The 12,792-nt window shown below is 51.8% G+C and overlaps 6 protein-coding genes across 6 annotated transcripts; 3 read left to right on the top strand and 3 right to left on the bottom strand.

The window, feature by feature from the left end:
- Positions 1-23: 23 nt before the first annotated feature.
- N7477_009290 (uncharacterized protein) lies at positions 24-308 on the top strand (the record flags this gene model as incomplete). The annotated part of the gene is made up of 1 exon (XM_056970951.1): positions 24-308. The coding sequence occupies one exon, from the start codon at positions 24-26 to the stop codon at positions 306-308; it is 285 nt and encodes a 94-aa protein (XP_056817930.1).
- A 565-nt stretch (positions 309-873) lies between these two features.
- N7477_009289 (uncharacterized protein) lies at positions 874-2,289 on the top strand (the record flags this gene model as incomplete). The annotated part of the gene is made up of 4 exons (XM_056970950.1): positions 874-1,010; positions 1,067-1,094; positions 1,161-1,671; positions 1,721-2,289. The coding sequence occupies 4 exons, from the start codon at positions 874-876 to the stop codon at positions 2,287-2,289; spliced, it is 1,245 nt and encodes a 414-aa protein (XP_056817929.1).
- Positions 2,290-2,668: 379 nt separating this feature from the next.
- On the top strand, positions 2,669-4,057 carry N7477_009288 (putative tetracycline transporter; the record flags this gene model as incomplete). The annotated part of the gene is made up of 2 exons (XM_056970949.1): positions 2,669-2,737; positions 2,792-4,057. The coding sequence occupies 2 exons, from the start codon at positions 2,669-2,671 to the stop codon at positions 4,055-4,057; spliced, it is 1,335 nt and encodes a 444-aa protein (XP_056817928.1).
- Positions 4,058-4,592: 535 nt separating this feature from the next.
- Positions 4,593-5,159, bottom strand: N7477_009287 (uncharacterized protein; the record flags this gene model as incomplete). Its single annotated transcript, XM_056970948.1, has 1 exon — positions 4,593-5,159. One exon carries the CDS (start codon positions 5,157-5,159, stop codon positions 4,593-4,595), a length of 567 nt encoding a protein of 188 aa, XP_056817927.1.
- A 946-nt stretch (positions 5,160-6,105) lies between these two features.
- On the bottom strand, positions 6,106-7,150 carry N7477_009286 (uncharacterized protein; the record flags this gene model as incomplete). Its single annotated transcript, XM_056970947.1, has 2 exons — positions 6,106-6,821; positions 6,892-7,150. The coding sequence occupies 2 exons, from the start codon at positions 7,148-7,150 to the stop codon at positions 6,106-6,108; spliced, it is 975 nt and encodes a 324-aa protein (XP_056817926.1).
- A 332-nt stretch (positions 7,151-7,482) lies between these two features.
- On the bottom strand, positions 7,483-12,588 carry N7477_009285 (uncharacterized protein; the record flags this gene model as incomplete). Its single annotated transcript, XM_056970946.1, has 10 exons — positions 7,483-8,136; positions 8,186-8,484; positions 8,537-8,665; positions 8,719-8,853; positions 8,901-9,847; positions 9,903-10,212; positions 10,272-10,396; positions 10,732-11,843; positions 11,898-12,109; positions 12,174-12,588. 10 exons carry the CDS (start codon positions 12,586-12,588, stop codon positions 7,483-7,485), a joined length of 4,338 nt encoding a protein of 1,445 aa, XP_056817925.1.
- Positions 12,589-12,792: the final 204 nt, after the last annotated feature.

Here is a 12,792-nt window from a genome sequence, read left to right as displayed (position 1 = left end):
CTAGAACAGATACACAAGCAGCCATGGCTGCTACTCAGAAGCTATATCCACGCGGCACCGTCAAGCGCATCGTCAAGGCCCACTCCAATCGGAGCGTGAGCAAGAATGCCGACATCCTCGTGAGTCCATCTCAGCCAGCGCAGGCGCTCCAAATCAATGGACTGATCGCAGCCATCACCGACAGATTTTCCTCGACTACATGCTCTTTATGCAAGAGTACGGCCCATTCCCCTGCCCCTCGAGATCTTTTGCCAGCGCAGGCCTTGCGCGTTCGAGCTAAGCCAAGCGGAGGTAGAACGATAAGCTAATCGGGCACCAGGTTAATGCGCGAGGCATCGATTCGATCGCGAAAGTCGGGGGAAAAGAACATTTCTGCGAATGCAGTTCGCAAGGTCACCGAGGTACGTCTTGCATCTTCGGGTGGTTCTGCCCAGGGGCTCTTCGTCTTAACTGTGTCCTTCGATCTTAGAAAACCCTGCGCAAGTTCCAGGGATGAGTGAGGCGATGCGTTTGGTCTCTACGTGCAAGTGAGGGACACTTGGTCGCGTGACGGATGCAGTCCTCAAACACGGGTTTTGATCATGGCGTATAGGCGTACAGAGTGTGATTATGATACCCAGGAAATGCAAACCATGAGAAGATAGAATCCTAGAGCGAATGTGCGTAGTCGTGGGTGAAGGCGATGTGGGCCACTCACAGGGTTCGGACGACTTCCACCCGCATCGATTCTTCTACACCTCAGCTCCTTCTTTCTCCCCATCATTTTCTTTCCTTCCAGACATCGCGCGCAGTCTTTTGTCTTGTGCTGTTTTCTTTGCATAGCATAATCCTCCCGCTTTTAACTTTACAACGCTGTGTCATCCACATTCCATCATGGCTTCCGCCTCCGCCGCTCAGCCTGTCTCTAAGGAGCACCCCTCCCGAGCTTCGAGCACTTCCAAGACCGATGCCGAGAACCCTGCGATCGATGTGAATGGCACAGAGCACCCTTACCTGAAGGAACTGCAAAAGTAGGTCCCTGCGATCACATTGGAAATTGGCGAAAGCTAACTAATTGCGCCTATAGGAGCCTCCGCAATGCCGTCAAGAAGCTGGTATGTGACCTGATCTTATGCATTTGGTCTTTTGGCACGTGCTAACATATTGCTTCCCTTTCACAGAATGCTACCGCTAAGACAGACGCCATCATCGCCGAAAATCCTGGCAAATCCCTTGATGAGCTCGTGGCGGAGAAGAAGCTCAACGCTGACCAAAAGGCCCAGGCCTTGAAGAAGCCCGCCCTGCAGGCTCAGGTTGCGCAGATTGAGGAGCAGTTTTCTCATTATAGGGAATTCGCTGCGCAATACGAGGAGCGCCTGGCTAGCCAGAAGGCGGCGCTGGAGAAGATCCACCATGAAGAGCTGGAGGCTGTGCGCGCAAACGCTGTCGCCGATACAACAGAGGCTACCTCAAGGCTGCTGCGCCAGCAATTGCTTACTCTCACCAAGTTCCTGTGCGCCGCAGCCAATTCCCGCCGCGCTGGGGAGGAGTCTCTCGAGAGTCGCGCTCTCGAGGGCGTTCTCTTCCAGGTGTACGCTGGAAACCAGGACGCCGTCAACTCTATGCTCAAGTTGATTAACGGTGCTGACGACAAGGTGCCCTCGGTTGAGGGTCCGGATTTGGAATTCACTTGTGAGTATTTTTCACGTATGCGAATGGACTCGCGCTGACATTCCTTCAGACGGAGACGTGAAGCAGGCTTCCAACAAGTATGCTCCCGAAGATACCGAAGCCGTTGAAGCTCCCGCCGAGAGCGCCCCCATCTCCGACCCTACTATGACTAACGCTGGCCTCACCGAGTTACAAGACACCTCTGTCAGTGCTGCCGTGAGCGCGTCCGACGCCCGTGCCCACCCTGACTCCAATGCGCCTCCCTCCCAGACTCTGATCTCCGATGCTGGTAACAAGGTCGCCGAGAACACCTACGATCCCAATGGCCTGGCTTCGTCGGCCACTACGGACAGTTGGGTCGAGGTCCCTCGTGACCTCTCTGAGACCGAGACTGGCCTGCAGGCCACCATCGCCAACACTGACACTCACAATGCCACAACCGAAGATGCTAGTGCAGGCAAGGGGCATTCCAATGGGCGTGGTCGTGGACGCGGTGGTCCTCGCCGTGGAGACGCCTCGCGTGGTGGACGCGGACGAGGCGAGCGCGGCCGTGAGAACCGAGGCCGGGGTGGACGTGGCCGCGGTCGTCGCGGCGGTGCCAATGGCTCTCCTGCAGCGACTCCTGCAGTGCAGGAGTAAATTGGAGTAATCACTTGCTCATTATCCATTGTTCATTGCCTATTTCCATCTCTGCGCCAACGATCTATGCGGCTGTCTAGGTGGTATGGATCACGAACGCAACGAATTTTCTTTTCCGGACTGCGAAAAGTGGCCATTGGTTTTGTTTCGAGCGTGCATATTCCCAGACTTCAGAAACTTCAATATCAATGTATTCTATAATTCTATTTTGTGGTTATGTAAACCGAATGCAGTACCGTCGGCCGAGGGGTTCTTAGCTTTGGCTCCACTTGCAACTCCATATTTACCTCGTCATCGCGAATCTGATCGACTGAACAAGACCACATCTCCGCTTTCCAACTATTTTCCATTCATTCTTCTCCGGTGTCAGCACACAATCATGGCCATCGCGGGCGCCCAACGTAAACGGGTCCTCAAGGTGTTGATGATCTCACTGCTGCTAGATCTGGTATGCAATGTTGACGAGTCATCTTTTGTCCCGCAACCATGCTAAAGGATTCAGATCTCCTTCACCTTCATCCTGCCACTGTTTCCCTCCTTACTATCGTTCTATCGCGCTCAAGATCCTTCGCCGGACTCTCTCTTAAATCGCATCTTCCACTACCTCAACGCCTACAAGAACTCCTTCGCTAAACCCATCGACTCCCGCTATGATATCGTCCTCCTCGGCGGCGCCCTCGGCTCCCTCTTTTCCCTTCTCCAGGCGTTCGCCGCTCCAGTCATAGGACATCTCTCCGACCGCTATGGCCGCCGCCGTGCCCTGTTGACAGCAATGCTCGGTAATGTGGCAAGCGTGGCGCTCTGGGTGTCAGCAACAGATTTCCGCACGTTCCTGGCCAGCCGTGTCGTCGGTGGTCTCAGTGAAGCAAACGTCCAATTAGCCAATGCCATCGTTGCAGATGTGACCGATGATTCGCGTCGTGGCGCGTCAATGGCGCTCGTCGGAGCTTGTTTCAGCATCGCCTTCACTTTCGGTCCGCTGCTCGGTGCCGGCTTGAGTACCGTTCAGACTGTCGCGGAGAATCCGTTTCTCACTGCTGCACTTGTCTCGCTTGTTTTGATTCTGCTGGAGACGGGGTATCTTTGGGCTTGTTTGCCCGAGACGCATCCGCGCCTTACGACTCTGACACAGGAGACCGAGACCGAGGACAAGAGCAAGATTGAGGGGAATGCCAAATCTACGGCACCGAGAGAATATACCAATAATCCGGCGATTCTCAATGCAATTCATTTCCTCTTCCTGCTTCCTTTCTCGGGATTGGAGTTCTCGCTGCCTTTCTTGACGACGACTCTTTACGCAGGATCAACTACCAGCCCCGCGGCCCTCAACGGCCGTCTACTCTCTCTGATGGGTCTGATTGCATCCCTACTCCAGGGAACGGTCGTTCGTCGACTACCGCCACTCGTCACCATGCGAGCTGGTGTCGTTGCTTGTGCATTGTCATTCTTCTGTCTAGCTCACGTTTCCACGCCAAAGGGCCTCTATGCCGCGGGAGGTCTTCTCGCTGTGACAACCGCTACGGTTGTTACTAGCCTCAATAGTCTGGGTAGTTTCGAAGCCCGTGACGCTGACCGTGGTGCTGTGATGGGCCGTCTTCGTGGCTGGGGTCAGGCTGGACGCGCTGCTGGACCGATTCTGTTCTGTACATTGTTCTGGTGGGCTGGGCGTGAGGCTGCGTATACCGTGGGTGGCGGGGCAATGTGTATCGTTTCGGTTGCTGTCTTTGGGTTCTTGAAGTCACCTGCTGTTCATTTGAAAAAGGAGTAAAGGGGTTCTATGTTTGTCTATAAGCCAGTGCTGGACACCGGTATTGGGGTAAGTAGGTCTGGATGCTCTTATGTGAGACTTGTACGTTATGAAATGAAGGTCTAGCACTATGCTCCGAGAAATACGGGATATAGCATTGCTTGTTGGTACATACCTTGAAGGGATATGAAATTCTACTGTAACAATCCGCAAATTTATTTGATGGATATGGTGTTCAAGAGTGCGCGCTTGGTTCTCAATCAGTAGCGATTCTGGGATCGTCCAAGTGGCGAGTGATCTGCTAGACACTTTGCTACCGTCAGTCTACCTTTAGATTTCGAGGTACACCTGTCTTTTGAACCACCCAACTGTGACTTCATCTGTCCTCTGACGTAGGAATAAGGCCCTTCTTTCAAACGGGCTTTCTCTTACGGACGCTTGAAATGACTAATAGCATACGCTACCAAAGCTCGACAAAGTCTTCCATATATTCCCTATAGTTCGCTCCTTCAAAGATTGAGATCCTTCAAATCGCCGGATACGTAGAAACAACTCACTAATTGGACACAATGACTCTCTTATTGCTGAATTGATCCCCGAGCATTCCTGATGCCACGTCCACCATCCACCTTGCACAGCTTTCACGCGTAATAAACATACTTGATCCGCTCTCATCGCATGCGAAGGATCTGACGGGTGCAATTCCACCGCTGCTGAGCCCCACGGCTAATGCAAGTGTCCACGAGATCGCATCGCCGCAGTTCCCTTCGATTTCATCATTGACTGCGCTGTGGTCTTCATACGTTTTGCCCACATTACTGTAGCTCATCATGAACCGAGCGAGATACGGCGTGACTCCGTAACTCTCGCCCACACCGAGAGCATTCATAATCACTAGACGAGGCTTAGATCCCTTCAAAGGTTGCTGGGCCCGTAAAGTTCGAGCCGCATTGATTGTCGAGTCAGCGATCAGGCGTGGAGGGCCGATGAATTTTGCCCATGGGTTTCCGGAAGCACGTAATGGGTTGAGAAATATGACAACTGCGTCGACAGGTACACCTGCTGCCGCAAAGGCACGCTCCATGTCTTTCTCCGACAAGGGAGAGCCTTCGACGACGGTCATATTTTGGCGTGGTTCTATTGAAGCGACATTTCGGACCAAAGCCGTGACAGAGTGACCTGGAAAAAGTATCAGCTACTTCCTTCGACTGAATGAATGCGGACTAGCCTTGGTCTAGAGCATATTGATATCCAAAGACACCAGTTCTTCCGGTCGCACCCAGTATCAAGAGATGCATGTTCAGTCACTTTTATCAACAAGTTAAAAGCTTTGCAACGGGGATTTGAATGTGAAACTGGGGAAATTCGATGTACAATTCTGGCTAATGCTCTTCACATCAATAGGAACGGATGACGCAGAGAGTGACATTCAAATGACAGCTTTGAAACAACACGGATGACAAATCACAATAACCAGGAAAATGAGTATCTTGGGGATTATCTTGGGTCGAATGAACATCTGTACTTAAGGAGTTCAAATCTTCGTGTGAGACAAGTGTGATCTCGGCTTCTTGTATTTTTCATTAAAAAAGTTGGTCAATGTACTATGGTTCCATCAAGCTCAATGCTTTAACAGCACTCTTTAAATTCTACGCTTCATCAATACCGTGACGGGAGGTTCATTGTAAGTCTTTCTTTTTGGGAGGTCAGAAACTGTCTTTGTCTCATTGCATGAATGCCTTTCATCCGTATCCTTGAACATCCTTTGTCAGGCTCTGATATAACATTGAAACGTCATCAACGCAAAGTATCAAACAAATTCTCGTTGGAAACTCGACTATCCATGTCTCTTTTAAAGACTTACAGGCATGAAGCTGAGATGCTAGTTCTGCAGCCGCGATGAAAGGCACGCGGGAGCCGCTTTACTGAATGAGGTGGTACCTGGAAATGAAAAAAGGTGCTTGCATTATGCATATTTGACAAGGGTATAATAATACAGAGTAAGGCGAATCAAGAGTGATGAGGGGCTAGTGTGGTCTAAGGGCCTGCCATAGACGATTCAAGACGGTTCATGACCGCCGATACCGCGTATCACTCGACGGCAAGCCATAGTTCTCACACGACTCCATGACCAGGCCAGGACTTGGCGCCGGATCAAGCGACCCGCGCGCCTTTCCAATAAGCCAATCTGTCAGCGTCACAAATTTGGACGTACGGTCCCATCCCTCTGCCTCGTCCGCGTGCTCAATGGTATGCGACAGTATGCGCCCCTCCTCGTCAAAGGAGAAGATGAAAAGCCCGCTGAATTGTTCCTCCTTTGAGAGTTTGAAGATCGGTTCTTCGCCGCCGAGGAGCACGCTCAGGCCCTTATTTGTTCCGTTCGTTGAGGTTGAGAGATGGAGCTTGTCGGTTGATTCCGTGCGGTGGCCTTTGGTAGGTGTATCGTGGAAGGGCCGGCTATCAGTGCGCGGTTCTGTCTTCCATCGTACGACTAGTCGCTCGTCGCCGCAATCGTGTTGATCACCGCGTTCTGGGTCGAGAATGGTCCCTGCTCGTACGATCCGTTCACTAAGGATTTGAAGCTTTACGTTTCCCACGAGCGGGACGCTGCTCCATGCGACAGGGACGGTCCATAGTGCTGCGCGATAGAGCGTGCGACCCTTGACGGTGGGGAGGTGTTGGTGCGTGGAGGGGAAAAGGTGCAAGTTGACGCTTGGCGCGAGGATCTCGGCTGGGAGAGTATTGTACAGTATTGTTGGGAGGAGAGGGGAGAGTGTGCGTAGAGCTGTAGCAATCACAGTAATCAATCGGTCCGTTCGTGATGCGCAAGACGTTATTGAGGTGCGCAAACTTACTCTTTCCGAGCTTCAGGATGCGCTCGTCTGGCGGTTTGTGTTCATTCTGAGGCCCCTCACTTAATCCGTCGAAATGATCGCGAATCCGAGTTGGCGAGAAAAAGGCGGCAGGAAATGACCTCAATGACGGTGAAGGCAGCCAGGGCTCTTTCAAGATGCCATGACGCGGATGAGCTAATGATCGTTGCCGGGAGTGCGTGAACGGGCGAACCGCACTCGGCTTCAACGCCAGGTGGAGACGCGGGTGCGATGCTGGCATTCTGCCCTGTGCACGGTGAGCGCAGTTGTCATGTCATGAGAGGCTGGAGGAAGCGAGAAGTGAAAGTTGAGAGTAGGAAGAAGGAAGTAGGAAGTAGGAAGTAGGAAGTAGGAAGTAGGAAGTTGGAAGTTGGAAGTTGGACTTACAAGAGTCGTAGAGTCGTCTGCGCCTCCCGGCTAGCGACGGACCAATCGGAGGCCACATGGATACAATGTGTTTAACTTCCAAAATATCGCCATGTCAAGAGCTCGTAGGTTTCATAACTCCAATAGAAAAAAAAATGCATAGTCACTAATGTACGTGGTATTTCCCCCCCGAAACCCATTCCTCCTTCAAGCCAGTTCGTCATCATCACCCATGCCCATCACGCGTCGTTCAGCCAGATCTCGGATCTTGTCTTCCAACACGCCACGTCCATAGCGTTGAGCGACCTTGGCCGCTGCCTCAATCATCTTGCCATTCCGGTCGGTCATCAGATTCACGAGTTCTAATGCCTTCATACCACGGTCTTCGCCTTCTCTGCATTCAATGGCCAGCATTTGCAGCAGCGTCTTGTCGATATCCAGCTCCTTGCGCGCCAACTCGGTTCGTTGAGACGAGGTTGCGTTGGTCGAAGCCAGCAGGTCGCGGAAGAGTGACAGAAGAACACTACCGCGCACAAATGTTTCCTCGAAACGGGAGACTTCGTTCCCAGCGGCGGCATCATCGTTCGACTCATTCACCGATTTACTGGAGATAGGGAGCTGGAAATCGAACTCGCTGAGTAGCGGCCGGGGGAAGTATGGGTTTTTGTCACCACCCTTGAGAATGATGCAGTGGAACTTGTCCTGGGCAACAGCCACGGGCCAGTATGTCTCTTCTTTGCGGCCGCCGGCAAGACGGGCGAGTCGCTTGGTGTCCAGAAGAGGCACCCACCGTGCCTGGCCAGTCGTGCGCCAGTGCTGCAGCACCAAAAGGGTGCCTGTTGTGTCATAAATGCAAGGATCCTGTGGGAGTTAGCACCTGTCTTCAGAATAGTTTTGGAGATTGACGTACTCCCATGTCAGAGAAGAAGACACTCTGAAGTTGAGCTCCTGATGGAAGGGCGACCACATCTTCATTTTGGCAGATCTCGTCACGCTTGACATTCTCAATTGTGTATTGCAAAGTGGTCTGTCGGCCATCAGCTGACACAGGACCATTGCCAATGGTCATGATATAATCCCGCCAAGCAGAGCATGTCACGGCCTGGCTCTTTTGTCGGTACACTCGGAAAGGTGTTCCAAAGAGTGTATAGACCCGCACATAGTCCTTTGATGTGATAGCGACAATGTAAGATTCGCTGAGTGCCAAAGCTTATAACAATAGTTAGTATTTAGGAATTCTGTAACTTGCAACTAGACATACCTCGAACTGCCTCGCCTTCTGGCAAGGTGGTCCGCCAGTCCGCTCGCGTTGTCCATGTCTCGTGTGGTCGGTAGAAGATTGAAGCAGGGCCATCTTCGGGATTATTGGAGAAAAGCGTACCGTTTTCGTCTGCCTCATATTAGAAAAAAGAAAATGCACTAGACACGCTGCTGCGAACTCACTAAGGCAGGCCTTGTCATATTGATATGGGTCTGTGAAATGAAAGTCCCTGTGGGCCTCTCGGTCATAAAACTCGACAGTCACGGTATGATGTGTCTCCTGGTCAACAGTCCAGACAGCACCAGTCAGATTCAAACCTAGTAAGATTAGCAAAGAATCTTCAATTCCTGTGAACGACACATACAGAGATATCGTCGATTGCCTGCCCATGGTGTACTGCCGGGCTGGAGAGGTGGGTGAGCTTTGACCTGCACAGAGCCTGAGAAAGCCCTCTTGCTCTCTGGGCCATCGATTGCATCCAGGTGACCATTGGGCCGCTTCCCGAATGCATTGAGCTCTTCGGCGTATCCAGCTCCATCGTCATCCTCGACAAAGTCAGCCATCTCCTCATCTTCGCCTAGAATATCATCCAAGGAGTCGGGGGTGCCTGCTCGTGCCGCACGCTTGATTGCATCCCGAGATCGGTCAGCCAACGTCTGTCTAGCGTTGGTAGAGATCTCGGTCAAGGGACCGGGAAAGATGGGAGCTGCTTGCAGAGGCTTTGCGAGCTGAGCCTCCTGATCCCTAGGAACAAAGTTGTCATAAATGAAGAGCTCTCCATCCGAGTTGGTAAATGACAGGGAGTTCTTGTTTGGGTGCCACGCAATGTTGATAACGTTGGCAAATTCGAAGTGCTGAAGGATCTTCTGTGTCTTGCTTTCCCAAAGCACAATCTGCCCATCGGCGCCCGCAGATGCCAGAAGCGCTCCATTTGGGGACCAGCTCAGAGCAGTGATGTCGCCCGTGTGTCCTCCAGCAAAAGACTTCTCCTTCTTCCACTCCGAAATTGAGTAGATGGAAATATCCCTGGTTGCTTCTGCCACGGCAAATGCGGTGCCGTCGGGGTGCCACACAGCTTTGGACGTCGCCTCCTTTTCCGGCTCAAGTGCCTGGATGACACCGTCAAGTTTGCGCACCAGCTCTGGCTCTTCCTCGTTCAGAGAATAGATGTAGAGTTTGCCGTTAATGTCGGAAACAGCCACGTAACGGCCATTGGGGTCGAATGCGACGTGCTTTGCCCCTTTCTCTTGTTCCCGGAGGTATTTCGTCTGAGTCATGTCATCTATCTTGACAATCTTGACCGAAAGCTCGCTGCATCGTCATGTCAGCTTTCGTCCTCCTAGTCTCCCATGATGCTTCAACTTACTCGCTGGCCACTGCGGCCCACTCGCCATCTCTAGACACCGCAATATCTCGAATCGGCAATGCGCATCGTAGTAGCAAGAGGCCCTGCTGACCAGTCACGGCGTCGTACTGCCAGACCGTTCCATCTTCCGCGCCCATGAGAAAGCATGTATTCGTGGCGCCAATTGCACAGTGTCCATCAATGGCTCCGTCCACTGTTTTTGGTTCACCATCCTCGCCGACCGTATAGATACGAATCGCTTGATTTGATCCACCGGTAATGACTCGTCGGCCGTCGGGGGTGTATGCCAATACTGTCGGGCCCGGAGGGTCTACATCGCAGTCGCATGTTAGCAGGAACGGGACCGTGAAATTTAGGAACAAGACTTACGAGCCGGCCGGCCACGAGGGCGAATGGCGTCAGAGCTCATGGCGCGAGTGGAATTCGAGATAGAATAGTCTGGAGCATCAATGCTCCATGTCGGAGACGCGTCGCTGACGCGCAAGGGATTTAGCCTAATCGGGTTAGGGCTCAGGGCAAGTCCCTTTATGGGTCAAGATAATCCAGATGAGCCTATACTCAACATCTTTCGGGGCATCTCCAAAGATACCTGTTAGATCTCTTTGTTTCCCGATCTTGGTACTTGGAATAAAATTTGAATACTTCTGAAAAATGAAGTCACAGCCGACTGTTCAGATCCGACTTTATCATATTTCTGGTCCGGTATGACTACTCCTCTGGGCACTTTAAGAGTTCCTTGTAATTTGTGACTATGTACGGACTTCAGATACTTGCACCTCCGGCTGTGAGGAAATCGAAGTCAGTGCCTTCATGCGCCTGGTTTACTGACCGCTCATACAACCCGCGATATCCTCTGCGCTGCTTCCTCGACTGTACCGGACCACCCCCACTCTGCAAAACTTGCTTTCTCTGTGAGATACGAGCTTGCAATACATCATCTGAGATGTTAAGATGAAGCCTACGGTTTTCAATGTCGCAGATAATCAAGTCTCCGGTCTCAACAATCCCGAACGGAGAATCGGGTACCGCCGCCTCCGGTGAAATGTGCAGTACGATGGTACCTCCTGCAGTACCTGACATCCGACCATCCGATAATCGCAGCATATCCTTGACGCCAGCAGCAGCTAGCTTTTTGGGTATTGGAATTAAACCTGCTTCTGGCATCCCCGGGTTTCCGATTGGGCCGATGCCTTTGAGCACTAACACGTTGTCCCTTGTCACAGGAAGATCCGGGTCATCAATCCGTAGAGCTAGGTCTGCAGAATTCTCGAATACAACAGCCGATCCAGTGTGTGAGAGGAGAGATCGATCCTTTGAAGCAGATGCTTTGATCACAGCTCCATTTGGCGCGAGGTTGCCATAAAGAATAGCCAGAGAAGACGACGGGTGAAGAGGATTCGAAAGCGGTCGAATGATATCCTGTGCGAATGAGAGCTTCGATTTCGACGCATCCAAGACCTCACCCAGTGTCTGGCCGCTGATAGTCTGGGCGGACAAATGAAGCAGCGGTCGAAGGACTTGCAGAAGCGCCAACATGCCACCGGCATTGTGGAAATCATTCATATAATTATCTCCGCTGGGCTTGAGATCAATCAGAAGCGGGGTCTTCTTTCCAATTTCTTCAAATGTCTGCAATGTTATGACACCTTGGAGATCGGGGTGTCGGTTTGCAATAGCTAGCAGATGAACTACTGCGTTCGTGGACCCTCCAATCGCTTGAAGTACCGTGATGGCATTCAAGAAGGATTCCTTGCTCAAAACTTCTTGTGGCTTTCTTGCCGCTTTGGCTACTGCCACAGCGTTTGCACCAGTCTCTTCTGCAATTCTTAGTCGAGCAGATGATACTGCTGGAGCAGATGCACCTCGGAGAGGCATCATTCCTAGCGCTGCAGTGATGCAGGCCATCGTGCTCGCAGTTCCCATGACACCGCAAGTTCCAATCTATGAGCTTTCATTAGCTTGGATTGATTCCAGCTCGCCTGGGGAGGCACCCACCGTAGGAGCAAGCTCTTCATTGATAGCCGAAATCTCCTCAACATCAATTTCACCAGCTCTAAAAGCAGCCCAGTTGTTGCGACAGTCAGTGCATGCACCGATTCTTTTCCCACGATGACTACCTGGAAGCATAGGGCCAGTGATAAGAGGGAGGATGGGTTTATTGGCAGAGATCCCACCCATCAGCTGTGCAGGAACCGTCTTGTCACATCCTAGAAGAAATCAGCCGCCTACCCCATTGCTCATATCCCGTCCTCATCAAGGACAGATGCTCACCTCCAATCATAATGCAAGCATCCAATGGTTGCGCCTTAATCATCTCCTCCGTGTCCATACTCATCAAATTCCGCAGGAACATACTAGTCGGATGCGAGAACGACTCGGCAACACTGATGGTCGGGAATTCAATTGCCAGCCCTCCATTAAGCTGCACGCCCCGCTTGGCGGCCTCAATAAGCTGCGGTACATTGGCATGGCATGGATTGAAGCCGGAGAATGTATTGATGATACCGATAATGGGTCTTGAGAGAGAATCCTCGGAGTATCCAAGTGCTTTGATGAATACTTTGCGTAGGAATAGAGAAAAGTGGGCGTCGCCGTACGAGGTTAGACCTTGGCGAAGTCCGGAGGTTGAGTTGATTGGAATGTCGAGATCGTAGTCTTGGTTAGGCTCTGCTTCGTTCCCCGTCATTTTGGAAGACATGAAATTTCTATCTTAATTGAGCCATTTAGTACCGGATGAAGACAGGCTTATTTATTTTCACTCGTTGAGTGGATGGTGTCATCGGCTCAACCCCGACCGGATATTATTCCGTCCTAGGGGTCCACCTGGCCTTAGTTTAACTCCTCCGCGGCTGTCAATGCGTCAATATTATTCGTATTCTAGTCAGTTCAC

Source organism: Penicillium maclennaniae, assembly GCF_028827695.1.
Source record: "Penicillium maclennaniae strain IBT 15551 chromosome Unknown utg000008l:1.0-3552695.0:1.0-3555053.0, whole genome shotgun sequence".
Taxonomy (NCBI): domain Eukaryota; kingdom Fungi; phylum Ascomycota; class Eurotiomycetes; order Eurotiales; family Aspergillaceae; genus Penicillium; species Penicillium maclennaniae.
Note: the sequence above shows the minus strand (reverse complement) of the source record. Positions and strands in the feature narration are given on the sequence as shown.